General features: G+C 46.7%; 1 protein-coding gene across 3 annotated transcripts in view; it reads right to left on the bottom strand.

Annotated features, from left to right (window-relative positions):
- Window positions 1–27247, bottom strand: part of LOC134337699 (NAD kinase-like) — a 130259-nt gene that overhangs the window by 19530 nt on the left and 83482 nt on the right. For 2 of the 3 annotated variants that reach the window (XM_063032891.1, XM_063032892.1), the window contains exons 3-5: window positions 12858–12987; window positions 11637–11742; window positions 4151–4236 (exon numbers count right to left, since the gene is read on the bottom strand). In XM_063032891.1, the coding sequence (XP_062888961.1) occupies window positions 4151–4236; window positions 11637–11742; window positions 12858–12987 (322 nt within the window). Of the gene's footprint in view, window positions 1–4150; window positions 4237–11636; window positions 11743–12857; window positions 12988–23980; window positions 24085–27247 lie in introns of all 3 variants that reach the window. The other variant, XM_063032893.1, reaches the window with a different exon arrangement.

The raw sequence follows: 27247 nt of genomic DNA, 5'->3' as shown, positions 1-27247 counted from the left end.
GCCGCAGGGTCAGGGGTCGAGGACGTATCGAAGCGGCAGGGTCAGGGGCCGAGGACATATCGAAGCGGCAGGGTCAGGGGTCAAGGACGTATCAAAGCGGCAGGGTCAGGGGTCGAGGACATATCGAAGCGGCAGGGTCAGGGGCTGACGGCGTATCGAAGCGGCAGGGTCAGGGGTCGAGGACATATCAAAGCGGCAGGACCATATCAAAGCGGCAGGGTCAGGGGTTGAGGATGTATCGAAGCGGCAGGGTCAGGGGTCGAGGACGTATCGAAGCGGCAGGGTCAGGGGCTGACGGCGTATCGAAGCGGCAGGGTCAGGGGCCGGGGACGTATCGAAGCGGCAGGGTCAGGGGCCAATGACGTATCGAAGCGGCAGGGTCAGGGGCCGAGGACGTATCGAAGCAGCAGGGTCAGGGGCCGAGGACGTATCGAAGCGGCAGGGTCGGGGTCGGGGACGTATCGAAGCGGCAGGGTCAGGGGCCGGGGACGTATCGAAGTGGCAGGGTCAGGGGTTGAGAGCGTATCGAAGCGGCAGGGTCAGGGGCCGGGTACGTATCGAAGCGGCAGAGTCAGGGGTTGAGAGCGTATCAAAGCGGCAGGGTCAGGGGCTGAGAGCGTATCGAAGCGGCAGGGTCAGGGGCCGGGGACGTATTGAAGCGGCAGGGTCAGGGGCCGGGGACGTATCGAAGCGGCAGGGTCAGGGGTCGGGGACGTATCGAAGCGGCAGGGTCAGGGGTCGGGGACGTATTGAAGCGGCAGGGTCAGGGGCCGGGGACGTATCGAAGCCGCAGGGTCAGGGGCCGAGGACGTATCGAAGCGGCAGGGTCAGGGGTCGAGGACGTATCGAAGCGGCAGGGTCAGGGGTCGAGGACATATCGAAGCGGCAGGGTCAGGGGCTGACGGCGTATCGAAGCGGCAGGACCATATCAAAGCGGCAGGGTCAGGGGTCGAGGATGTATCGAAGCGGCAGGGTCAGGGGTCGAGGACGTATCGAAGCGGCAGGGTCAGGGGCCAATGACGTATCGAAGCAGCAGGGTCAGGGGCCGAGGACATATCGAAGCAGCAGGGTCAGGGGCCGAGGACGTATCGAAGCAGCAGGGTCAGGGGCCGAGGACATATCGAAGCAGCAGGGTCAGGGGCCGGGGACGTATCGAAGTGGCAGGGTCAGGGGTTGAGAGCGTATCGAAGCGGCAGGGTCAGGGGCTGAGAGCGTATCGAAGCGGCAGGGTCAGGGGCCGGGGACGTATCGAAGCCGCAGGGTCAGGGGCCGGGGACGTATCGAAGCCGCAGGGTCAGGGGCTGGGGACGTATCGAAGCGGCAGGGTCAGGGGTCGGGGACGTATCGAAGCGGCAGGGTCAGGGGCCGGGGACGTATCGAAGCCGCAGGGTCAGGGGCCGGGGACGTATCGAAGCGGCAGGGTCAGGGGTCAGGGACGTATCGAAGCGGCAGGGTCATGGGCCGAGGACGTATCGAAGCGGCAGGGTCAGGGGTCGAGGACGTATCAAAGCGGCAGGGTCAGGGGCTGACAGTGTATCGAAGCGGCAGGGTCAGGGGCCGAGGACGTATCGAAGCGGCAGGGTCAGGGGCCGGGTACGTATCGAAGCGGCAGGGTCAGGGGTCGGGGACGTATCGAAGCAGCTGGGTCAGGGGCCGACAGCGTATCAAAGCGGCAGGGTCAGGGGCCGACAGCGTATCAAAGTGGCAGGGTCAGGGGCCGAGAGCGAGGAGCAACTCAAGGTTTTGGGCGATTTAAGTGCCAGGCCAGGTTGGAAAGGTCAGGGTGCCGGGGCCGGAGAAGAGGGATGGACTGGTGTTCAGCTCGCTGCTCTGCAAGGTTTACCTGTCACTGCACTGAACTGAGGTGGCTGCCTGCAATTTAACGGATGCTTGTATCGGCTACAGTGATGACTTGCTCTGTGGTAGTGGACTTCAGATCTGAATGTTATTTACTTATTTTTAATTTTGCACTCAACATCAGTAAGACCAAGGTGCTGATTGTGAACTTCAGGAAGAGTAAGACAAGGGATCATGAACCAATCCTCAGAGAAATCAGAGGTGGAGAGAGTGAGCAGTTTCAAATTCCTGGGTGTCAACATCTCTGAAGATCTAACCTGGTCCCAACATATCAAGGCAGCAATAAAAAAAGGCAAGACAATGGCTATATTTCATTACGAGTTTGAGGAGATTTGGTGTGTCCCCTAAAACACTCGAAAAGTTCTACAGATGTACCATGGAGAGCATTCTGACAGGCTGCATCTCTGTCTGGAATGGGCAGGCGACTGCACAGGATCGAAAGCAGCTCTGGAAAGTTGTAAAATTAGCCAGCTCCTTTGTGGGCATCAGCTTCCATAGTATCTAAGGCATCTTCAGGGAGCAGTGCCTCAGAAAGGCAGCGTCCATTACTAAAGACCCCCAGCACCCAGGGCATGCCCTTTTCTCACTGTCACCATCAGGGAGGAGATACAGAAGCCTGAAGGCACACACTCAGTGATTCAGGAACAGCTTCTTCCCCTTTGCCATCCGATTCCAAAATGGACATTGAACCCATGAACACTACCTCACTTTTATTATATATTATTTCTGTTTTTGCACTATTTTTAGTTTAACTATTTAATATACATATATATACTTACTGCAATTGATTTACTTATTTTTTCTCTATATTATCATGCATTGCATTGCACTCCTGCCACTACATTAATATGTTACATGACATATGCCAGTGATAGAGATTCTGTCATTGTTTGCCTGACGTTTTTTTTCTGCACGTTGGGTATTTGACAGTCTTTTTTAAATAGATTCCATTGAGTTTCCTTGCTTCGTGGCTGCCTGTGAGTATACAGTAAACAGTATACAGTGAGGTTGTATACAGTATACAGTGTACTGTGAGCTTGTATACAGTGTACTGTGAGGTTGTATACAGTGTACTGAGCTTGTATACAGTATACAGTGTACTGTGAGGTTGTATACAGTGTACTGAGCTTGTATACAGTATGCAGTGTACTGTGAGGTTGTATACAGTATACAGTGTACTGTGAGGATCTATGGACTTCAAGATCCCTCAGTTCCTGCTAAGTCATGCCATTAACCCTGTACTCTGCCTTTAAGTTTGACCTTCCAAAGTGAATCACTTCAGCTTTCCAGATTTCAGAACTCCACCTGCCACTTCTCAGCCCAGCTCTGCATCTTAGCAATGTCCCATTGAAACCCACAGCAACCCTCTACACCAGGGGTTCCCAGCCTGGGCTCCAGGGACCCCCTGCTTAACAGTATTGATCCATGGCATAAAAAATGTTGGGAACTCCTGTTCTACTCTGTCCACAACACCACCAACCTTCAAGTCATCTGCAGACTTACTAAAGCCACCCTTCCACTTCCTCATCCAATTGTGATCGGATGATTGTGGTTTATATAAACCACAAAGAGCAGGCGTCTCAGAACAGATCCCTGCAGAACACTGCAGGTCACTGCCCTCCAGGCAGAATCTAGTGGTGTTCCTTGTTTAGTTAATTAGTTCTTTCAGACACAGCCAGTCACGAGGTTAGAGTTCACCAGCTCCCCGCCTTCCTATTTCTGAGAGGTGGGTGTGGCAAAAGTGGAGACTTCATTCGGGTACTTTGGGCTGCACACCTCAGAAACTCCCATCCCATCCCATCCCTCCATTATGACTCCCTCTACCTCACCCACCCCAATCATCACCATCTTCTCAAGCCCCATCACCCCTAGTGGGGTACAGGCTGCTGGCAGCAGCTTGGCAGAGTCCTCTGCCCTGGGTCAGTATCTCACGTTGTCCCCAGGTAGAGCCCATTTTCTTGGTGTCAACTTGAAGGTCGCATTGCCAGGTGTTCTTTAGCCGGTCTCTCTTACAGAAGGTTGATCAGCTGAGAATTCCACAGATTTGCGGCTCTCACCTCATGACTTCATGTGTCTTCGAGCGAGGAACCTTTCTCTCTCAGGAACGAAGTGTTTGGAGCTTCTGTTGATGTTTCTGTAGCTCTGGGTTTTTATGGGATGGCATTACTAGCCCCATGTCCACCCCTCCTCCTTTCACAGCCATGTTCAGGACTGTCAGTAGCGGAGTTCCATAGCCCCCCCCCCAACCCCAATGCATCAAACTAAAACATTGGACCCCGAAGGACAGACGTACCTGGAATAAAGATGATGCATAAAGTAAAGTGCCATCACCTCCGAGGCAAATTATAAAATCGATCCGATCTGACAAATCATCAAAGCCTACAAAGAAATTTACAATGATTATTTCTGCAGAATATCACTGACTCACATCTACAAACATCTCCCTGCTTGTCCAGGTTTAGCTCCTGAAGGACGGTGTTGGGGCACTGGAGAGGCAACTGGATGACCTCAGGTTCATTCGGGAAAACGAGAGTTTTCTGGACGGGACCTACAGCGAGATCATTATATCGAAGATATCGGAAGAGAGAAGGGGGGTGACGATGAGGAAGGGATGGATGCTTGGAGTACAGGAGACCCCGGGGGATGTACCTCTTGAAAACAGGTTCACGCTCTTGGAAGCTGTCGGGACAGAAGACAGCGCCAGTCTGAGAGGCGGACAGGTCTGCGGGTCAACAATTGGCGCTGAAGCAAACTCGAGGAGACAGACGTCAGGCAGAGCTGTGGTAGTAGGGGACTCCATAGCGAGAGGTACAGAAAGGAGTTTCTGTGGCAACAGGCGGGATTTAAGGATCACAGATCAAAGTTGCTGGTGAACACAGCAGGCCAGGCGGCATCTCTAGGAAGAGGTACAGTTGACATTTCAGGCCGAGACCCTTCGTCAGGACTAACTGAAGGAAGAGTTAGTAAGAGATTTGAAAGTGGGAGGGGGAGGGGAAGATCTAAAATGATAGGAGAAGACAGGAGGGGGAAGGATGGAGCCAAGAGCTGGACAGGTGATTGGCAAAAGGGATACGAGAAGATCATGGGACAGGAGGCCCGGGGAGAAAGAAAAGGGGTGGGGGGGGGAACCCAGAGGATGGGCAAGGGGTATAGTGAGAGGGACAGAGGGAGAAAAAGGAGAGAGAGAGAAAGAATGTGTGTATAGAAATAAATAACGGATGGGGTACGAGGGGGAGGTGGGACATTAGTGGAAGTTAGAGAAGTCAATGTTCATGCCATCAGGTTGGAGGCTACCCAGACGGAATATAAGGTGTTGTTGCTCCAACCTGAGTGTGGCTTCATCTTTACAGTAGAGGAGGCCATGGATAGACATGTCAGAATGGGAATGGAATGTGGAATTAAAATGTGTGGCCACTGGGAGATCTTGGTTTCTCTGGCGGACAAAGCGTAGGTGTTCAGCAAAGCGGTCTCCCAGTCTGCGTCGGGTCTCGCCAATATATAGAAGGCCACATCAGGAGCACCCCTGGTGCCGGGATCCAGGATGTCACAGACCGATTGCAGGGAATCCTCAAGGGTGAAGGTGAACAGACAGAAGTGGTGGTGCATGTCGGCACAAATGACGTGGGGAAGAAGAGGAAAGAAATTCTGCAGTGTGACTTCAGAGAACTCGGTAGAAGGCTAAAAAGCAGGACCTCCAGGGTGGTTATCTCCGGTTTGCTTCCAGTTTCTCGTGCTGGTGAGGGCAGGAACAGGGAGATAGGGGATCTGAATGTGTGGCTGAGGAGCTGGTGCGGGAAGCAGGGATTTAGATTCTTAGACCACCGGGATCTGTTTTGCGATAAGGATGAATTGTACAAAAGGGACGGGTTGCACCCTAACAGGTGGGGGACCAGCATTCTGGCAGGCAGGTTTACCACTGTTACACGTGTGTGTTTAAACTAAGTACTGGCGGGGGGCGGGGGGGGAGGAGAGGAACTGGAAATACAAGGATGGAGTTAAAGGGAAAGACAGAATAAGAAAAGTTAAGAAAGACAACAGAATTAACGGGGCAGAAAGCTCAGGAGGGGATCGGAGAGTATGGCCAAGAGCAATAGGAATCGAGGTGAAAGATGAGGGGAGTAATGGATTAAAAGTATTATATATGAATGCACGTAGTACAAGAAATAAAGTGGATGAGCTTGAGGCTCAGTTGGAAATTGGCAAGTATGATGTTGTAGGAATAACAGAGACATGGCTGCAAGAGGACCAGGACTGGGAAATGAATATTCAAGGATATACGTCCTATCAAAAGGACAGACAGGTGGGCAGAGGGGGTGGGGTGGCTCTGTTGGTGAGGAATGAAATTCAGTCCCTTGCGAGGGGGGGCATAGAATCAGGAGATGTAGAGTCAGTACGGATAGAACTGAGAAACTGTAAGGGCAAAAAGACCCTAATGGGAGTTACCTACAGGCCCCCAAACAGTAGTCTGGATGTAGGGTGTAAGTTGAATCAAGAGTTAAAATTGGCATGTCGCAAAGGTAATGCTACGGTTGTTATGGGGGATTTTAACATGCAGGTAGACTGGAGGAATCAGGTTGGTACTGGACCCCAAGAAAGGGAGTTTGTGGAGTCCCTCCGAGATGGATTCTTAGAGCAGCTTGTACTGGAGCCTACCAGAGAGAAGGCAATTCTGGATCTAGTGTTGTGTAATGAACTGGATTTTATAAGGGAACTCAAGGTAAAGGAGCCATTAGGAGGTAGTGACCATAATATGATAAGTTTTAATCTACAATTTGAGAGGGAGAAGGGAAAATCGGAAGTGTCAGTATTATAGTTGAACAAAGGGGACTATGGACCCATGAGGGAGGAGCTGGCCAAAGTTGACTGGAAAGATACCCTAGCAGGGATGACAGTGGAACAACAATGGCAGGTATTTCTGGGAATAATACAGAAGGTGCAGGATCAGTTCATTTCAAAGAGTAAGAAAGGTTCTAAGGGGAGTAAGAGGAGGCCGTGGCTGACAAGGGAAGTCAAGGACAGTATAAAAATAAAAGAGAAGAAGTATAACATAGCAAAGACGAGTGGGAAGGCAGAGGATTGGGAAACTTTTAAAGAGCAACAGAAGATAACTAAAAAGGCAATACGGGGAGAAAAGATGAGATATGAAGGCAAGCTAGCCAAGAATATAAAGGATAGTAAAAGCTTCTTTAGGTATGTGAAGAGGAAAAAATTAGTTAAGACCAGAGTTGGGCCCTTGAAGACAGAAACAGCTGAATTTATTATGGGGAACAAAGAAATGGCAGACGAGTTGAACAGGTACTTTGGGCCTGTCTTCACTAGGGAAGACACAAACAATCTCCCAGATATAATAGTGGCCAGAGGACCTAGGGTAACGGAGGAACTGAAGGAAATTTATATTAGGCAGGAAATGGTGTTGGATAGACTGATGGGACTGAAGGCTGATAAATCCCCAGGGTCTGATGGTCTGCATCCCAGAGTACTTAAGGAGGTGGCTCTAGAAATTGTGGATGCATTGGTAATCATTTTCCAATGTTCTATAGATTCAGGATCAGTTCCTGTGAATTGGAGGGTAGCAAATGTTATCCCACTTTTTAAGAAAGGAGGGAGAGAGAAAACAGGGAATTATAGACCAGTTAGCCTGACATCAGTGGTGGGGAAGATGCTGGAGTCAATTACAAAAGATGAAATAGTGGCACATTTGGACAGCAGTAACAGGATCGGTCCGAGTCAGCGTGGATTTACGAAGGGGAAATCATGCTTGACTAATCTTCTGGAATTTCTTTGAGGATGTAACTATGAAAATGGACAAGGGAGAGCCAGTGGATGTAGTGTACCTGGACTTTCAGAAAGCCTTTGATAAGGTCCCACATAGGAGATTAGTGGGCAAAATTAGAGCACATGGTATTGGGGGTAGGGTACTGACATGGATAGAAAATTGGTTGGCAGACAGGAAGCAAAGAGTAGGGATTAACGGGTCGCTTTCATAATGGCAGGCAGTGACTAGTGGGGTACCGCAAAGCTCGCTGCTGGGACCACAGCTATTTACAATATACATTAATGATTTAGATGAAGGGATTAAAAGTGATATTAGCAAATTTGCAGATGACACAAAGCTGGGTGGCAGTGTGAAATGTGAGGAGTATGTTATGAGAATGCAGGGTGACTTGGACAGGCTGGGTGAGTGGGCAGATGCATGGCAGATGCAGTTTAATGTGGATAAATGTGAGGTTATCCACTTTGGTGGCAAGAACAGGAAGGCAAATTTCTATCTGAATGGTATCAAGTTAGGAAAAGGGGAGGTACAACGAGATCTAGGTGTCCTTGTTCATCAGTCACTGAAAGTAAGCATGTAGGTACAGCAGGCAGTGAAGAAAGCTAATGGCATGTTGGCCTTCATAACAAGGGGAGTTGAGTATAGGAGCAAAGAGGTCATTCTGCAGTTGTACAGGGCCCTGGTGAGACCACACCTGGAGTATTGTGTGCAGTTTTGGTCTCCAAATTTGAGGAAGGACATTCTTGCAATTGAAGGAGTGCAGCGCAGGTTCACAATGTTAATTCCCGGGATGGCGGGACTGTCATATGTTGAAAGATTGGAGCGACTGGGCTTGTATACACTGGAATTTAGAAGGATGAGCAGGGTCCTGATTGAAACATATAAGGTTATTAAGGGATTGGACACACTAGAGGCAGGAAACATGTTGCCAATGTTGGGGGAGTCCAGAACCAGAGGCCACAGTTTAAGAATAAGGGGTAGGCCATTTAGAACGGAGTTGAGGAAAAATTTTTTCACCCAGAGAGTTGTGGATCTGTGGAATGCTCTGCCTCAGAAGGCAGTAGAGACCAATTCTCTGGATGCTTTCAAGAAAGAGTTAGATAGAGCTCTTACAGATAGTGGAGTCAAGGGATATGGGGAGAAGGCAGGAACAGGGTACTGATTGTGGATGGTCAGCCATGACCATAGTGAATGGCGGCGTTGGCTCAAAGGGCCGAATGGCCTACTCCTGCACCTATCGTCTATTGTCTATTGCTTTTTATCACAAGTCAACATGTTATTCGAGGTCAGACTCACTCAGAGAAAAGCTTCATTTGTCACATGTACATCGAACCATAGACTCAGTGGCCACTTTATTAGGTACACCTGCTTGTTAATGCAAATATCTAATCAGTAAATCATTCGGCAGCAACTCATGAGATAGAAAATTCATGCCAAAAGAGCAATGTTACAATAGTCATGGGGGATTTCAATATGCAGGTAGATTGAGAAAACCAGGTTGGTGTTGGATTCCAAGAGGGGGATCTTCTAGAATGCCTACAGGATGGCTTTTTAGAGCAGATCATGGTTGAGCCCACTAGCGGATCAGCTATTCTGGATTGGGTGTTGTGCAATGAACTGGAATTGATCAGGGAGCTTAAATCAAAAGAACCCTTAAGGGAGAGTGATCATAATATGATCGAATTCACCCTGACATTTGAGAAGGAGAAGCTAGTCAGATGTATCAGTATTACAACAGAGCAAAGGGAATTACAGAGGCATCAGAGAGGAGTTGGCCAGAGTTGATTGGAAAAGAACACTGGCAGGGATGACAGCAATTCAGAAGGCGCAGGATATATACATCCCAGAGAGGAAGTGGTATTCTAAAGGCAAGATGACACAACCGTGGCTAAAAGAGAAGTCAAAGCCAACATAAAAGCCAAAGAGAGGGATATGATAGAGCAAAAATTAGTGGGATGATAGAGTATTGGTAAGCTTTTAAAAACCAATAGAAGACAACTAAAAAAAAATCATTAAGAAGGTAAAGATAGAATACAAAAAATGGAAGCCAATAATATTAAAGAGGATGCCAAAAGTTTCATCATATACATAAAGTGTGAAAGAGGTAAGGGTGGTTATTGAACTGCTGGAAAACAATGCTGGAGAGGTAGTAATGGGGTGGGGGGGGACAAGGAAATAGTGGACAAATTGAATAAGTATTTTGCATCAGTCTTCAGGTATACACTAGCAGTATGGTGGAAGTTCTAGGTGTCAAGGGTCATGAAGAGTGTGAAGTTACCATTACTAGAGAGGTGGTTCCAAGGAAACCGAAAGGTCTGAAGGTCTGAAGGTCTGAAGATCTGAAAGTCACCTGGACCAGATAGTGTACACCCCAGAGTTCTGAAAGAGGTGGCTAAAGAGATCGTGAAAGCATTAGTAATGATCTTTCAAGAATCACTAGATTCTGGGATGGACAATTGCAAATGTCACTCCACTCTTCAAGAAGGGAGAGAGGCAGAAGAAAGGAAATTATAGGCCACTTAGTCTGACCTCTGCCGGCTGGTGGCGTAGTGGCATCAGTGCTGGACTTTGGGGTGGAAGGTCCCGAGTTCGAACCCAGCTGGCTCCCCTGGCACGCTTTCCATCCGTGCTGGGTTGAGCGTCAAGCTAGCAACTCGGCCTCGTAAAAAAGAAGTTGCCTGTTACAGAAACATCAACTGCAAAAGCTGATGGCCTATGCTCTCTCGTGAGTCGAGACGCAATTTCTCTTCTCTTCTAGTCTGACCTCATTGGTTGGGAAGATATTGGAGTTGGTTGTTAAAGATGTGGTTTTGGGGTACTTGGAGGCACATGATAAAATAGGCCGCAGTCTGCATGGCTTCCTCAAGGGAAAATCTTGCCTGACAAATTCTGCTCCTATATCTATGGTCTCCCAAGGGGAAATATCCTCTCCACATTCACCCCGACAAGAGGATGTGACTGAGGTATATAAAGCCAAGGTGGGTACAGTTTGGACAGACTACATTTTTGACTACAAAGGTTTCCCACATCAGAGGTAGTTAAAAGGAGAGAAATCAAAATCAGAATCAGATTTAATATCACTGACATATGTCATGAAATTTGTTGTCTTACAGCAGCAGTACAGTGCAATACCTAACAAAAATATATAAATCACAGTTAGAAACATATTTAAAAATTCAATTAACTAGCGTGAAAACAGCAAAAAAGAAGAAAAAATGTAATGAGGTAGTGTGGTGAAATAAACTGTGACAGTGTTTAAGTGTCTAAATGAGTACTTGAATAATCTGAGATAGAAGGCTATACAATGTGTACTGGAAGAAGGGATTAATATAGAAGGTGCCCATTGGATAGTGTGGGCATAACAGGCTGAATGGCCTTTTTCCCCACTGTACCACCCTGAGTCAAAGGAAGCAAAAGTGAAAGCAGAAACATTGTGTTGCAGATCACTTTGAAGTTCAGAGTGGGAGTAGAGCGAGTGGGAAGACTTTAGGAGCAAACAGGAGTTTATAGCAAAGGAAGAACGAGAAGCTGGCTCTGTGCCACAGAACTGGGGTCTGGCCCGTCCCGCCAGTGTGCTGCTGGATTCCGTGCTGGGTTGGGGAGCTGCCTCCAGTATTTGCTCCCATGAAGACGAGCTGGATTGTGTTTGTTTGTGGCTGCATGAGATGAGGAACTGCTGTGGGTTGTTGCAGAAACCTGGCTCCGGGACAACATTCCGTGCACCATCAACCTACAAGCCATGACTCTCAGGGACCTGGGCTATATCACTGTTAGTTTTTGCTTGTAACTACGTGTGTTGTGTGTGATTGTTGGTACCGTGTTTTGCACCTTGTCCCTACTGGAACACTGTTTCATTTGGCTGTATTCTTGTGTACGGTTGAATGAAAATTACACTTGAACTTGAACTCCTTCTACCTTGCCGTGTGATCCCTCCAAGAGTTGGGACTGTACACCACAGGAAAACGTTATTGCAGAACAGTGAAATTAGAGTCCAAGGTGCTTTTACCTTCTCTAAAAGTGCATAATTTCTTAAGTGGTCCAAAGCTCTCATCGTTGGCTATGGTGGGGTCTTCAAGTACTTTCTTCTCTATGTAAACAATCATTTCTTTTTCCTACAATCAAAAAGATTGTGAATCAAATTTCCTTAATACATAAAATCAAGGTGAATAAGCATCCAAGATTCAGGATTGTTTTATTTTATTGCCAGTACACAAGTGTGAAGGGAAATGAAATAACTGTTACTCTGGATCTGATGCAGCAGAAAAAAAAATCACAAAACACAATAATATTAATTTTTAAAAAACACAATAAATATAAATGCATGAGATAGCTTCTATTGATTGTATGTCCATATGGTGATGCTAGGTACATAAGGCAACTGACAGGAAATGATAAAGTAGTGGTGGTTGGGGGTGTGGAGGGGTGGGTTAGTGGGTGGAGGTGTTGATCAGCCTTACTGCTTGGGGAAAGTAACTGGTTGTCCTGACATGGATGCTACATAGCCCCTTCCCTGATGGGAGTTGGACAAACATGGGCAGGGTGGGTGGGATTCTTCATGATGTTACTGGCCCTTTTCCAGCACCTTTCTGTATTTGCGTTCTTTGATGCTCGAGCCCTCTACTCCACTGAGCAACACTAAAAGGATCCACTATCTCACCGAATTCTCCTCAGAGATCCAAGTACATCACACGCAACAGACAAGCTCTCTGTCATTGACCTTCTCGCCTCCTGTTCTTGACGCCCCACATTTCCACGAGATCACTGACATCAGCCTAGTTTATCTCTCAAGCTGTCGGTCTGACTACTCTCGGATCTAATGGTTTCTGTAGTTTTAGTGATAAAATGGTGTGTATGTGGAACTGATTCCACATCCTATGGACTCACTTTCAAAGACACTACAACCTGTGTTCTCAATATTATTTAATTACTTATTCATTATTATTACTATTTTGTATTTAGACAGTTCATCTTCTTTTGCAGATTGGATGTTTGTCAGTCTGTGTGTAACTTGCCATTGATTCTATGGTGTTTGTTGTATTGACATGAAACTGAATCTCAGGGTTGTATGTGGGGACATATAACTTTAATAATAAATTTATTTTCAGCTTTGAACTTTGAAAGTTACTTGTTTATTTTTTGTATTTGATTGTTGTTGGTCTTTGTATGTGTAATTTTTCACGGATTCTATTGTGTTTCTTTGAATTTTGAATATACTCAGGCACATTACCTCCATAAGGAAGATGCAAAGCTCTTTAAATGGTTGAAGTAACCGATCATCTTGAATCTTTTTGATGACCAAGATACTCCTGGGGGGTTTGTTCCATGTCAGCCGTTGACTAGCAGGATCCTGAATGTGCCTACAACAGGAAAGGTTCAGTTAATTCAATGAATTCAAGGGTTGTCATTACCCACAGGTGGGAGGGGGAGGGAAGGATGGGAGAGGGGAGGGGGGAGAGGGGAGGCAGAGGGAGATGGGGGGTGGGGGGAGGGGAGAGGGGGAGGGGGGCAGGAGAAGGAGAGGGGAGAAGGGGGGAGAGGAAGGAGAAGTGGGAGGGGAAAAGGGGAGAAATGGGGAGGGGAGAAGGGAAGGAGAGGGAGGTGGGGGCAGAAGGGGGATGGGAGAAAGGGAAGGGGAGAAGGGGGAAAAGGGAGGGGGTGGGGAGGAGAAGGGGCGAGGAGGAGAATGAGGAAAAGGGGTAAGGGGAGGGGGTGGGGAGCAGTGGGGGGGAGGAGGAGATGGGGAGCAGGGGAGAGAATTCCATGGTGTCATTACCCATGGGTAGAGAAGAGAAGAGAGGGGAGAGAACGGCTCTCCGCTGCTTTGAATTCAAGGGCTATTATTACCCACGGGCAGGGAGAGAGGAGGGGAGAGGGGAGAGAGGAGGGGAGAGGGGAGAGGGGAGAGGGGAGAGGGGAGAGGGGAGAGGGGAGAGGGGAGAGGGGAGAGGGGAGAGGGGAGAGGGGAGAGGGGAGAGAAAGGTTCTTCACTGCTTTGTAAAGATACAACACCAGTGAGAAACTCTTCACAACAATTCAAGATTCAAGATTGTTTAATGACATTTCCAGTACACAAATGTAAAGGAGAACGAAGTTGTTGTAGTCCGGATCCGATGCAACACAAAAAAACAAAAAGATAAAGAACATAATAATAAAAAAACATAATAAATATAAATACGTACGATAACTTATAGACTGATGTTATGTCCATAAAGTGACGCTAGGCACAGGAGTGTCTGGACAGAAGGTGACTGACAGGAAATGATAAAATAGTGGTGGTTGGGGGTGTGGAGGGGTGGGGTAGTGGGTGGAGGTGTTGATCAGCCTCACTGCTTAGGGGAAGTCACTGTTTTTGAGTCTGGTGGTCCTGGTGTGGATGCTACATAGCCTCCTCCCTGATGTGAGCAGGGTGTGTGGGATCCTTCATGATGTTACTGGCCGTTTTCTGGCACCTTTCTATATTTATGTCAGTGATGGCGGGTCAGCTGGTGCCAGCGATGCGTTGGGCAGTTTTGACTTCCCGTTGTAGAGACTTCCTGCTCAGAGCAGTGCATTTCTCATTTCTAAAATGAAACTTGCTATAATAGTTAAACATGAGCTTCTTTTCTGTGAAACATTAACAGAACGTGCTGGAAACTGTACAAAATGAAACTTATACAAAATTATGAGGGATATAGATAGGATAAATGCAAGGAGGCTTTTCCCTCTGAGGTTGGGTGGGACTACAACTAGAGGTCATGGGTTAAGGGTGAAAAGTGAAATATTTATGGGAAACTGAGGGGGAACTTCATCACTCAGAGAATGGTGAGAGTGGAACGAGCTGCCAGTGGAAGTGGTAGATGTGGGTTCGATTACAAAAATTGAAGAGAAATTTGGATAGGTGGATGGCAGGGGTATGGAGGCTGTGGTCTGGGTGCAGGTCAATAGGACTAGGCAGAATGACAGTTCAGCACAGACAAAATGGGCTGAAGGGCCTGTTTCTGTGCCGAAGTGGTCTGTAACTCTGTGGGTATATGGCACACCAACCACCTGGTTTGCTGCAGGTAAGGCATCACCTACATTGCTTTGTCACATACTAAGGGGTCAGATCAAGGTAGGACAGTGAATGCTATCTACATGTACTCTGGTAAAGACTTTACAAGGTCTCGTGTGATCCGGAAGGTTATGGTGCATGGGATTTGGGTGAGCTAGCAAGGTGGATTCAGAATTGGCTCGATTTTAGATCATAAGACCATAAGACATAGGAGCAGAATTAGGCCATTCAGCCCATTGGGTCTGCACCGCCACTCCATCATGCAAGAGGAGAGTGAGTAGATGGAACGCACTGCCAGAGGTGATGGTCAAGCCACATCTCCCTGCAACTCACCTATTTAACCTCGGTCTAATCATAGGACAATATACAATGACCCATTAACCTACTAGCCTTTGGGATGTGGAAGGAGACCGCAGTGCCCCGAGGTAACCCAGTCACACACGGGAAGAAACGTGCAAATTCCTCAAGGTCAGTCTGGCACCGGGTTTGAACTCGGAAACACTCCAAGCTGTAATAGTGTCACCCTAACCACACCGCGCTCCGCGTGCATCAAAATATAGTGAAATGTGTCGTTTGCGTTAACAACCCATGCATCCCAGGCTGTGGGTCGCGGGCTGCCCCCGCGAGGGTCTCCACACACTCTGGTGCCATCGTTGCATGCAGAAACCTTTCCAAACACACATCATCCCAATCTGCAAATATACTCCTGGTCCCACATCATCACCACCCAAATCGTGAACCCCCTCCACAACTGCACTGTGGGAGTCCCTTCACCTAAAGGACTGGACTAGTTCACCACCATCTTCTTAATGGCCAAGCATTAATGTTAGCCTTGTGGGTAATGAGAAAAATGAACAGGAAGATGACAGTGGAAGATGGGCTGGTGGTAAAACCTGGTGAATTCTGATTTTTATAATCCAAGGTTCTTTCAATAGTCAGGAAAGAGGCACAAAACCTGTTGCTTCGTGATCATTTTATTAAGCATAATAGAATAAAGAAAACTGAAAATGGGCAGTATTAGGAGCAGAGGCCAGTAGTGGAAGCAAGAGGAGAAGCAAAAAGGCCAGGGCCATGTGGTCAGTTCTTTTCATACCCATAGATGAGAGATCATCCATAAAAATTTGTGCGTAAGAGTCAACCAATCAAATGGCCTCTACCCAGAGCATTCCAGAATGTTACAAAGAACCGTAAATACTGGGGGACACACGGAACAACTGCATATATATACTGTAACCACTAGGAAACATACTGAACAATTACCCTTAGAACAGCAGGAATAGATTGTAAAACTGCAAGGAAAATATCAATTAAACAGTCTAATGCAACAAGACAGATACATTGAGGATATTTAGGAGACTCTTAGATAGGCACAGAGACGATAGAAAATGGAAGACAACGTGGGAAGGAAGGGTTAGATTGATCTTGGGGTAGGTTAAAAGGTTGGCACAACATAGCGGGCCAAAGGGCATGTACTGCTGCACCATTCGATGTCCTATCCCTCACGATATGCAAACAAGAATCAGCAGGTGCTGCAAATCTGACAGTGGATTAGAAAATGTTCCACATGTCAGACAGTAGCTGTACTGGAAGTAACAGTCAACATTTGTCAGAACCAAGACAACTTAAAAAGCAAGCAAGTTTGTAGAGAAGAGGAGAAAACAAAAAGCATCTTTGATGGGGTGGAGACCGGGAGCAACTACATGGCACAAGGAGTACTGGCATTGGCTGAGGGATGGTGAGGAAGCTTTGTTGATAGCAGCTGTTCTCCACTATAGAGGTGTACCGTGGAACATTCTCATCTCCACTATAGAGGTGTACCGTGGAACATTCTCATCTCCACTATAGAGGTATACCGTGGAACATTCTCATCTCCACTATAGAGGTGTACCGTGGAACATTCTCATATCCGCTATAGAGGTGTACCGTGGAACATTCTCATCTCCACTATAGAGGTGTACAGTGGAACACTCTCATCTCCACTATAGAGGTGTACAGTGGAACATTCTCATCTCCACTATAGAGGTGTACCGTGGAACATTCTCATCTCCACTATAGAGGTGTACCGTGGAACATTCTCATCTCCACTATAGAGGTGTACCGTGGAACATTCTCATCTCCACTATAGAGGTATACCGTGGAACATTCTCATCTCCACTATAGAGGTGTACCGTGGAACATTCTCATCTCCACTATAGAGGTATACCGTGGAACATTCTCATCTCCACTATAGAGGTGTACCGTGGAACATTCTCATCTCCACTATAGAGGTATACCGTGGAACATTCTCATCTCCACTATAGAGGTGTACCGTGGAACATTCTCATCTCCACTATAGAGGTATACCGTGGAACATTCTCATCTCCACTATAGAGGTGTACCGTGGAACATTCTCATATCCGCTATAGAGGTGTACCGTGGAACATTCTCATCTCCACTGTAGAGGTGTACAGTGGAACATTCTTATCTCCACTATAGAGGTATACCGTGGAACATTCTCATCTCCACTATAGAGGTGTACCGTGGAACATTCTCATCTCCACTGTAGAGGTGTACAGTGGAACATTCTCATCTCCACTATAGAGGTGTACAGTGGAACATTCTCATCTCCACTATAGAGGTGTACCGTGGAACATTCTCATCTCCACTATAGAGGTGTACAGTGGAACATTCTCATCTCCACTATAGAGGTGTACCATGGAACATTCTCATCTCCACTATAGAGGTGTACTGTGGAACACTCTCATCTCCACTATAGAGGTGTACTGTGGAACATTCTCATCTCCACTATAGAGGGGTACTGTGGAACATTCTCATCTCCACTATAGAGGTGTACCGTGGAACATTCTCATCTCCACTATAGAGGTGTACTGTGGAACATTCTCATCTCCACTATAGAGGTGTACAGTGGAGAACATTCTCATCTCCACTATAGAGGTGTACCGTGGAACATTCTCATCTCCACTATAGAGGTGTACCGTGGAACACTCTCATCTCCACTATAGAGGTGTACCATGGAACATTCTCATCTCCACTATAGAGGTGTACCGTGGAACATTCTCATCTCCACTATAGAGGGGTACTGTGGAACATTCTCATCTCCACTATAGAGGTGTACCGTGGAACATTCTCATCTCCACTATAGAGGGGTACTGTGGAACATTCTCATCTCCACTATAGAGGTGTACCATGGAACATTCTCATCTCCACTATAGAGGTGTACCATGGAACATTCTCATCTCCACTATAGAGGGGTACTGTGGAACATTCTCATCTCCACTATAGAGGGGTACTGTGGAACATTCTCATCTCCACTATAGAGGTGTACCGTGGAACACTCTCATCTCCACTATAGAGGTGTACCGTGGAACATTCTCATCTCCACTATAGAGGTGTACTGTGGAACATTCTCATCTCCACTATAGAGGTGTACCATGGAACATTCTCATCTCCACTATAGAGGGGTACTGTGGAACATTCTCATCTCCACTATAGAGGGGTACAGTGGAACATTCTCATCTCCACTATAGAGGTGTACTGTGGAACATTCTCATCTCCACTATAGAGGTGTACCATGGAACATTCTCATCTCCACTATAGAGGGGTACTGTGGAACATTCTCATCTCCACTATAGAGGGGTACAGTGGAACATTCTCATCTCCACTATAGAGGTGTACCATGGAACATTCTCATCTCCACTATAGAGGGGTACTGTGGAACACTCTCATCTCCACTGTAGAGGTGTACAGTGGAACATTCTCATCTCCACTATAGAGGTGTACCGTGGAGAACATTCTCATCTCCACTATAGAGGTGTACCGTGGAACATTCTCATCTCCACTATAGAGGTGTACCGTGGAACACTCTCATCTCCACTATAGAGGTGTACCATGGAACATTCTCATCTCCACTATAGAGGGGTACTGTGGAACATTCTCATCTCCACTATAGAGGGGTACAGTGGAACATTCTCATCTCCACTATAGAGGTGTACCGTGGAACATTCTCATCTCCACTATAGAGGTGTACCGTGGAACATTCTCATCTCCACTATAGAGGTGTAGAGTGGAACATTCTCATCTCCACTATAGAGGTGTACCGTGGAACATTCTCATCTCCACTATAGAGGTGTACCGTGGAACATTCTGTTATCCACTATAGAGGTATACCGTGGAACATTCTCATCTCCACTATAGAGGTGTACCGTGGAACATTCTCATCTCCACTATAGAGGTGTACCGTGGAACATTCTCATCTCCACTATAGAGGTGTACCATGGAACATTCTCATCTCCACTATAGAGGTGTACCGTGGAACATTCTCATCTCCACTATAGAGGTGTACCGTGGAACATTCTCATCTCCACTATAGAGGTGTACCGTGGAACATTCTCATCTCCACTATAGAGGGGTACTGTGGAACATTCTCATCTCCACTATAGAGGGGTACTGTGGAACATTCTCATCTCTACTATAGAGGGGTACAGTGGAACATTCTCATCTCCACTATAGAGGTGTACCGTGGAACATTCTCATCTCCACTATAGAGGTGTACCATGGAACATTCTCATCTCCACTATAGAGGTGTACAGTGGAACACTCTGTTATCCACTATAGAGGGGTACTGTGGAACATTCTCATCTCCACTGTAGAGGTGTACCGTGGAACATTCTCATCTCCACTATAGAGGTGTACCGTGGAACATTCTCATCTCCACTATAGAGGTGTACAGTGGAACACTCTGTTATCCACTATAGAGGGGTACTGTGGAACATTCTCATCTCCACTGTAGAGGTGTACCGTGGAACATTCTCATCTCCACTATAGAGGGGTACTGTGGAACATTCTCATCTCCACTGTAGAGGTGTACCGTGGAACATTCTCATCTCCACTATAGAGGTGTACCGTGGAACACTCTGTTATCCACTATAGAGGGGTACTGTGGAACATTCTCATCTCCACTGTAGAGGTGTACCGTGGAACATTCTCATCTCCACTATAGAGGTGTACCGTGGAACATTCTCATCTCCACTATAGAGGTATACCGTGGAACATTCTCATCTCCACTATAGAGGTGTACCGTGGAACATTCTCATCTCCACTGTAGAGGTATACCATGGAACATTCTCATCTCCACTATAGAGGTATACCATGGAACATTCTCATCTCCACTATAGAGGTGTACCGTGGAACATTCTCATCTCCACTGTGGAGGGGTACTGTGGAACATTCTCATCTCCACTATAGAGGTGTAGAGTGGAACATTCTCATCTCCACTATAGAGGTGTACCGTGGAACATTCTCATCTCCACTGTAGAGGTGTACCGTGGAACATTCTCATCTCCACTATAGAGGTGTACCGTGGAACATTCTCATCTCCACTATAGAGGTGTACCGTGGAACATTCTCATCTCCACTATAGAGGGGTACTGTGGAACATTCTCATCTCCACTATAGAGGTGTACCGTGGAACATTCTCATCTCCACTATAGAGGTGTAGAGTGGAGAACATTCTCATCTCCACTATAGAGGTGTACCGTGGAACATTCTCATCTCCACTATAGAGGTGTACAGTGGAACATTCTCATCTCCACTATAGAGGGGTACTGTGGAACATTCTCATCTCCACTATAGAGGTGTACTGTGGAACATTCTCATCTCCACTATAGAGGGGTACTGTGGAACATTCTCATCTCCACTATAGAGGTGTACCGTGGAACATTCTCATCTCCACTATAGAGGTGTACCGTGGAACATTCTCATCTCCACTGTAGAGGTGTACTGTGGAACATTCTCATCTCCACTATAGAGGTGTACCGTGGAACATTCTCATCTCCACTATGGAGGTGTACCGTGGAACATTCTCATCTCCACTATAGAGGTATACCGTGGAACATTCTCATCTCCACTATAGAGGTGTACCGTGGAACATTCTCATCTCCACTATAGAGGTGTACCATGGAACATTCTCATCTCCACTATAGAGGTGTACCATGGAACATTCTCATCTCCACTATAGAGGTGTACCGTGGAACATTCTCATCTCCACTATAGAGGTGTACCATGGAACATTCTCATCTCCACTATAGAGGTGTACCGTGGAACATTCTCATCTCCACTATAGAGGTGTACAGTGGAACATTCTCATCTCCACTATAGAGGTGTACCATGGAACATTCTCATCTCCACTATAGAGGTGTACTGTGGAGAACATTCTCATCTCCACTATAGAGGTGTACCATGGAACATTCTCATCTCCACTATAGAGGTGTACCGTGGAACATTCTCATCTCCACTGTAGAGGTGTACTGTGGAACATTCTCATCTCCACTATAGAGGTGTACCGTGGAACATTCTCATCTCCACTATAGAGGTGTACCGTGGAACATTCTCATCTCCACTATAGAGGTGTACCGCGGAACATTCTCATCTCCACTGTAGAGGTATACCGTGGAACATTCTCATCTCCACTATAGAGGTATACCATGGAACATTCTCATCTCCACTATAGAGGTGTACCGTGGAACATTCTCATCTCCACTATAGAGGTATACCGTGGAACATTCTCATCTCCACTATAGAGGTGTACCGTGGAACATTCTCATATCCGCTATAGAGGTGTACCGTGGAACATTCTCATATCCGCTATAGAGGTGTACTGTGGAGAACATTCTCATCTCCACTATAGAGGTGTACTGTGGAGAACATTCTCATCTCCACTGTAGAGGGGTACTGTGGAACATTCTCATCTCCACTATAGAGGTGTACCATGGAACATTCTCATCTCCACTGTAGAGGGGTACTGTGGAACATTCTCATCTCCACTATAGAGGTGTACTGTGGAGAACATTCTCATCTCCACTATAGAGGTATACCGTGGAACATTCTCATCTCCACTATAGAGGTGTACCGTGGAACATTCTCATATCCGCTATAGAGGTGTACCGTGGAACATTCTCATCTCCACTATAGGGGTGTACCGTGGAACATTCTCATCTCCACTATAGAGGGGTACTGTGGAACATTCTCATCTCCACTATAGAGGTGTAGAGTGAGAACATTCTCATCTCCACTATAGAGGTGTACAGTGGAACATTCTCATCTCCACTATAGAGGTGTACCATGGAACATTCTCATCTCCACTGTAGAGGGGTACTGTGGAACATTCTCATCTCCACTATAGAGGTGTAGAGTGGAGAACATTCTCATCTCCACTATAGAGGTGTACTGTGGAACATTCTCATCTCCACTGTAGAGGTGTACCGTGGAACATTCTCATCTCCACTATAGAGGTGTACCGTGGAACATTCTCATATCCGCTATAGAGGTGTACAGTGGAACATTCTGTTATCCACTGCAGAGGTGTACTGTGGCGAACATTCTGACCGGACGCATCATCAGCTAATCTGACGGCTCCAATGCATAAGATGGAGAAAGCTGCAGAGGTTTGTAGATTCAGACAGCCCCATTATGGACACCAGCTTCCACCACGGAGGACATCTTCAAAAGATGATGCCTCAAGAAAATGGTGTAGAAACATAGAAAACCTACAAAACAATACAGGCCCTTCGGCCCACAAAGTTGGGCAGAACATGTCCCTACCTTAGAAATTACTAGGCTTACCCATAGCCCTCTATTTTTCTAAGCTCCATGTACCTATCCAAAAGTCTCGTAAAAGACCCTATCATATCCGCTTCCACCACCATTGCCAGCATCTATCACAAGAGACCCTCAACATCCAGTACATGCTCTCTTCTCATTGCTAGCATCAGAGAGCAGTTAGAGGAGCCTGAAGAAGCACACTGAGCTTCTTCCCCTCCACCATCTGATTTTTGAATGTTTCATGAATCCAGGAACACTACCTACTTTTCTTTTGCACTATGTGAAATATTAGTAATTTTTATATCTTGCATTATACTACTGCCACAATACAACAGACAGTATGTGGTGATAATAAACCTGATTGTGATTCACTCACAACACGCTGAAGGAACTCAGCAGGTTGGGCAGCATCCGTGGAAACGATCAGTCAACGTTTCGGGCCAGAACCCTTCGTCAGGACTGAAGAGGGAAGGGGCAGAAGCCCTATAAAGAAGGTGGGAGGAGGGTGGGAAGGAGATGGCTGGTAGGTTCCAGGTGAAAAACCAGTAAGGGGTCCTCCAGCCTGAGTTTCAAGAAATTAAAAATAAAAAAGAACAAAATTTGACAAAAATTACAAAATAGACCATAGTGCACAACGTCAGCAGCCCACCAGAGACTGGATATCAGTGAAGGTCATTACAAGAGTTGTCATGAATTCTTTTTTCTACTCAGCAAGATTCAACAAACCCCATTGTGATAGTGACCGGGTAATCTGCTCTATATCAGATCTGACCACCTTCATCTCACACTGTTCTCTTTACCCTGGATTATCCAGTCAGGTTACGCTCAGTCTGCAGTGTGGTTCAGGAAACCTCGCCAAATCCCCTTCACTTCAGTCAGCCGGCCCCAGGACTGCATTAAACCTGGCTAAAGTCACTTGTCAATGAGCAATTCCCCTTCACTTCAGTCAGCCAGCCTTGGGGCCCCCTAAAGTCACTTGTCACACACATCAAAGTTGCTGGTGAACGCAGCAGGCCAGGCAGCATCTCTAGGAAGAGGTACAGTCGGCGTTTCAGGCAAAGACCCTTCGTCAGGTCTATTATATGCCCTCTCTTTTGCTTTTATATTGGCTTTGTCAGCCATGGTATGTCATTCTGCCTTTAGAATATTTCTTTGTGTCTATCCTGTGCCTTCCGAGTCTCTCCCAGAAACTCCAGCGATTGCTGCTCTGCCATCATCCCTGCCAGTGTCCCCTTCCAATCAACTTTGGCCAGCTCTTCTTTCATTCCTCTGCAATTGCCTTTACTCCGTAATGACCTGGTTAAGATTTCTATTTCTGTGCTGTAGGTATTTCATTTCAGTAGTTTTCTGCTGGTAGAATGTTTTGGTTTCAGCTAAATATATGAAGCCTGTTCAACTGTGTCTGCCAGTCAGGATGGTGGGTTCGGAAGAAAGTTCTAGAGAAAGCGCGACTGAGCTAGATTTGTGATGGACAGTGGTCTGGTTAGGGGTCTTTTTGATGGGAGCTGAGGATTGGATAGAAGAGAAAATGCTGCAGAATGTGTCAGAAGGAGATTCCCCGTTGCAAGAAGAGGTTTGTGCAGATGAATGGGTCCAAAGGAGGAAGGCCAATACTCCCGAGGAAGAGCCAGCTTGTTCAAGATGGACTTCAAGGGAATTTTGGACTATGGAGGGTTCTCTCACGCAGACCGTGGGTTCGGAGCTGTGAGTAATGGTCATACCTAGCTTTGGAAGAGACGAGTTCCAACGGTCTTGTGCACATTTAGACTGGTTCAACTGTAATGGGCCCCTTTTTTTTCTTTCTTTCTTTTCTTTCTTTTAATAACTGTTTGATAAACATGAAATTGGTAAATATATTTATTTATAATTTTTTGCAATGTACGATCTGTTATTTCTTGCCAACCGATAATTATGTACGGGTAGTATTTACACAGCATTCACTCAAATTGAGGATTCTTTAATTGGAACATCACAATGTTCCTGTTTGGTTGAACCCCAAATCATAACGATCCTAGATGTATATTGCTTATGAAAGGTGCTGAGTCCCGTGGCTGTTAGCAGAGCTAAATAACAAGTTAGGTTTGCATACGAGCCCGGTGGAAGGGTTACAACTGCACTGTAACACTGATAAATCTGATTTTAGCTTCTCCTTCTCAAATTGCAGGGTGAATTTTGTCATAATATGACCACTGTCTCCTAAGGGTTCCTTGGCCTCAAGCTCCCTAATCAAATCCTTTTCATTACAAACAGCCATTCCAGAATTGCCTTTCCCCTAATGGGCTCAACTACAATCTGTTCTAAAAAGTCATCTTGCAGTCATTTTACAAATTCACTCTCTTGGAATCCAGCACCAACTTGATTTTCCCAAACCACCTGCATATTGAAATCCCCCACGACTATCGTAACATTGCCCTGTTGAGGTGCCTTTTCTATCTCCCGTTATAACTTGTAGCCCACCTCCTGGCTACTATTCGGGTGCCTGTATATATCTCCCAACAAGGTCTTTTTACCCTTGCAATATCTTAACTCTACCCACAAGAATTCTACATCTTCCGATCCCGTGTCACCTCTTCCGAATCATTTGACTTTATTTTTCAGCATCAGAGCCACCCCATCCCCTCTGTCTACCTGCCTGTCCTTTCCATACAGTCTGTATCCTTGGATGTTCAACTCCCAACTATAACCTTCTTTCAGCCATTACTCAGTGATGCCCACAACATCATAACTGCCAATCTCTAAATGAGCTACAAGATCATCTACCCTCTTCTGTATACTGCGTGCATTCAAATATAACATCTTTAATCCTGTATTCATCTCCCTTTTCAATTTTGTCCCCCTTTTACACTAATCCCACTGACTACAATTTTGGCCGAGAAACTGCCTTCCTGGTCTCTCATTACACCCTGCCTCTGCTTATAAACCAACAGCCCTAACCTCAGCCCATCACTCTGGTTCCCATCTACAGTTCAAAGTTCAAAGTACATATATGTCACCATATACAATCCTGAGCTTCATTGCGGGCATGCTCAGTAAATCCACAATAGAATAATAAACATAATAGAATTAATGAAAGATGTCTCTGCCAAAGTAGTTTAAACCCGCCCCAACAATGCCAGCAAAGCTGCCAACAAGGATATTGGTCCCCACTGGGTTCAGGTGTAACCTTGCCATTGTGTTCAGGTCATATCTTCCCCAGAAGAGATCCCAATGATCCAGAAATCTGAACCCTGCTCCCTGCACCAATTACTCAGCCACACATTCATCTGCCGAATCATCTTATTCTTACTCTCACTGGCGCGTGACACAGGCAGCAATCCAGAGATTACTACCCTGGAGGTTCTGTTTTCAACCTAGCTCCCTAAATTCTCTCTTCAGGACTTCTCTGTTTTTTCTACCTATGTCCTTGGTGCTAATATTTACCAAGGATTCTGGCTGCTCCCCCTCCCCTTTAGAACGCCATGGACCCGATCCAAGACATCCCTGACCCTGGTACCTGGGAGACAACATACCATCTGGGTGTCTCCATCGTGTGCACAGAATCTCAGGTGTACTCCTTTCTCCACTACAGTTCTCTTCACCTCTCTTCTCTTCTAAGCCAGCGTGCCAGAGACCCAGTCGCTGCGGCCTTCCCCAGCAGGCTGTCCCCCTCAACAGTATCTAAAGTGGTGTACTTATTATTGAGGGGAGCAGCCACAGTGGTACTCTGTGCTGGCTGCCCATTTCCCATCACTCTCCTGCTACTTAGGGGTGACCACCTCCCTGTAACTAGGGGCCGTGGACAATTCTGATTTGATGGAGATGGATGTGAAAGCACAGAGGAACATCTGGAGAAATTTCTGAAACGCCAGTTCGCTGCTGTTGTTACTGTGTGGTCGGGAACCTTCCGGAGGGAAGGCCTCAAGATCCCCGGCTTTGCCTGCTGTTGGCAACCGAGATTGGGGTCGAATCGTTCGGACGGAGATGGCGCTCAGTACTCGGTGTCGGAGAGCTGATCGGAGGCTCGAAGTTTTCAGATGACTCAGAGTCAGGCTGTGGTCGGGCATGGCAGGGAGAGTTTTTCTGCCTTCTCCCGTCTGCATGAGATGTGGGACATTTGAGAAACTTTGAACTTTACTGTGCTCATGGACTTCTTCATCAAGTTATGGTATTGTTGCACTGTTGTAACTATATGTTATAATTATGTGGTTTTGTCAGTTTTTTCAGTCTTGATCTGTCCTGTGTTTTGTGATATCACACTGGAGGAAATATTGTATCATTTCTTAATGCATGCATTACTAAATGACAATAAAAGAGGACTGCGTGTCTTCATAATCTAACTCCTATCTATCATCTCCTCGTATAAGCAAAAGGTCGTCGGGTTGCAGCTCCAGTTCCTTAACACATTCCCTGAGGAACTGCAGCTCGGAGCAGCTGGTGCAGATGTGGTTATCCAGGAGGCTGGAATTCCCACAGTGAACACAACACAGACCCTGGATCCATTCTCACTGCTCTAACTGTGCCCGAGCACAGGACAAATGAAGAATAAAGAAGGAGCAGGTCACCAGATATTTATCTTAAGAAGGAGAGGAATGCTGGATGGTTTAGGGAGAGAAGTTTGAGTGACTAAAAGGGGAGCTGATAAAATCTGCAGATGAATGAAGGGGCAGAAATGGAAGGGTGCTGACGTCAGGAAACTTAGAGCTCTATACTTAACAGCTGGGAGTGTGTTCTGGGACTCGAGGGTCACTCCACCTCAAGCCTGGAGAACAGCTGTGCTGAGAGGGATCAGCTCGCCAGGTAAACTGCAGGGCAGCATTCACAACAAGCTGGAGGAACTTAACAGGTTGGGCAGCATCCGTGGAAACGATCGGTCAACGTTTCGGGGGGGGGGTGTCCTGACGAAGGGTTCTGGCCCGAAACATTGACCGATCGCTTCCACGGACGCTGCCCAACCTGCTGAGTTCCTCCAGCGTGTTGTGAGTGTTGCTTTGACCCCAGCATCTGCAGAG

This window comes from Mobula hypostoma, chromosome 25 (genome assembly GCF_963921235.1).
Source record: "Mobula hypostoma chromosome 25, sMobHyp1.1, whole genome shotgun sequence".
NCBI classification, from domain to species: Eukaryota; Metazoa; Chordata; class Chondrichthyes; order Myliobatiformes; family Myliobatidae; genus Mobula; species Mobula hypostoma.
The sequence above is the reverse complement of the archived record's forward strand: the minus strand, read 5'-3'. Positions and strand labels throughout refer to the sequence as shown.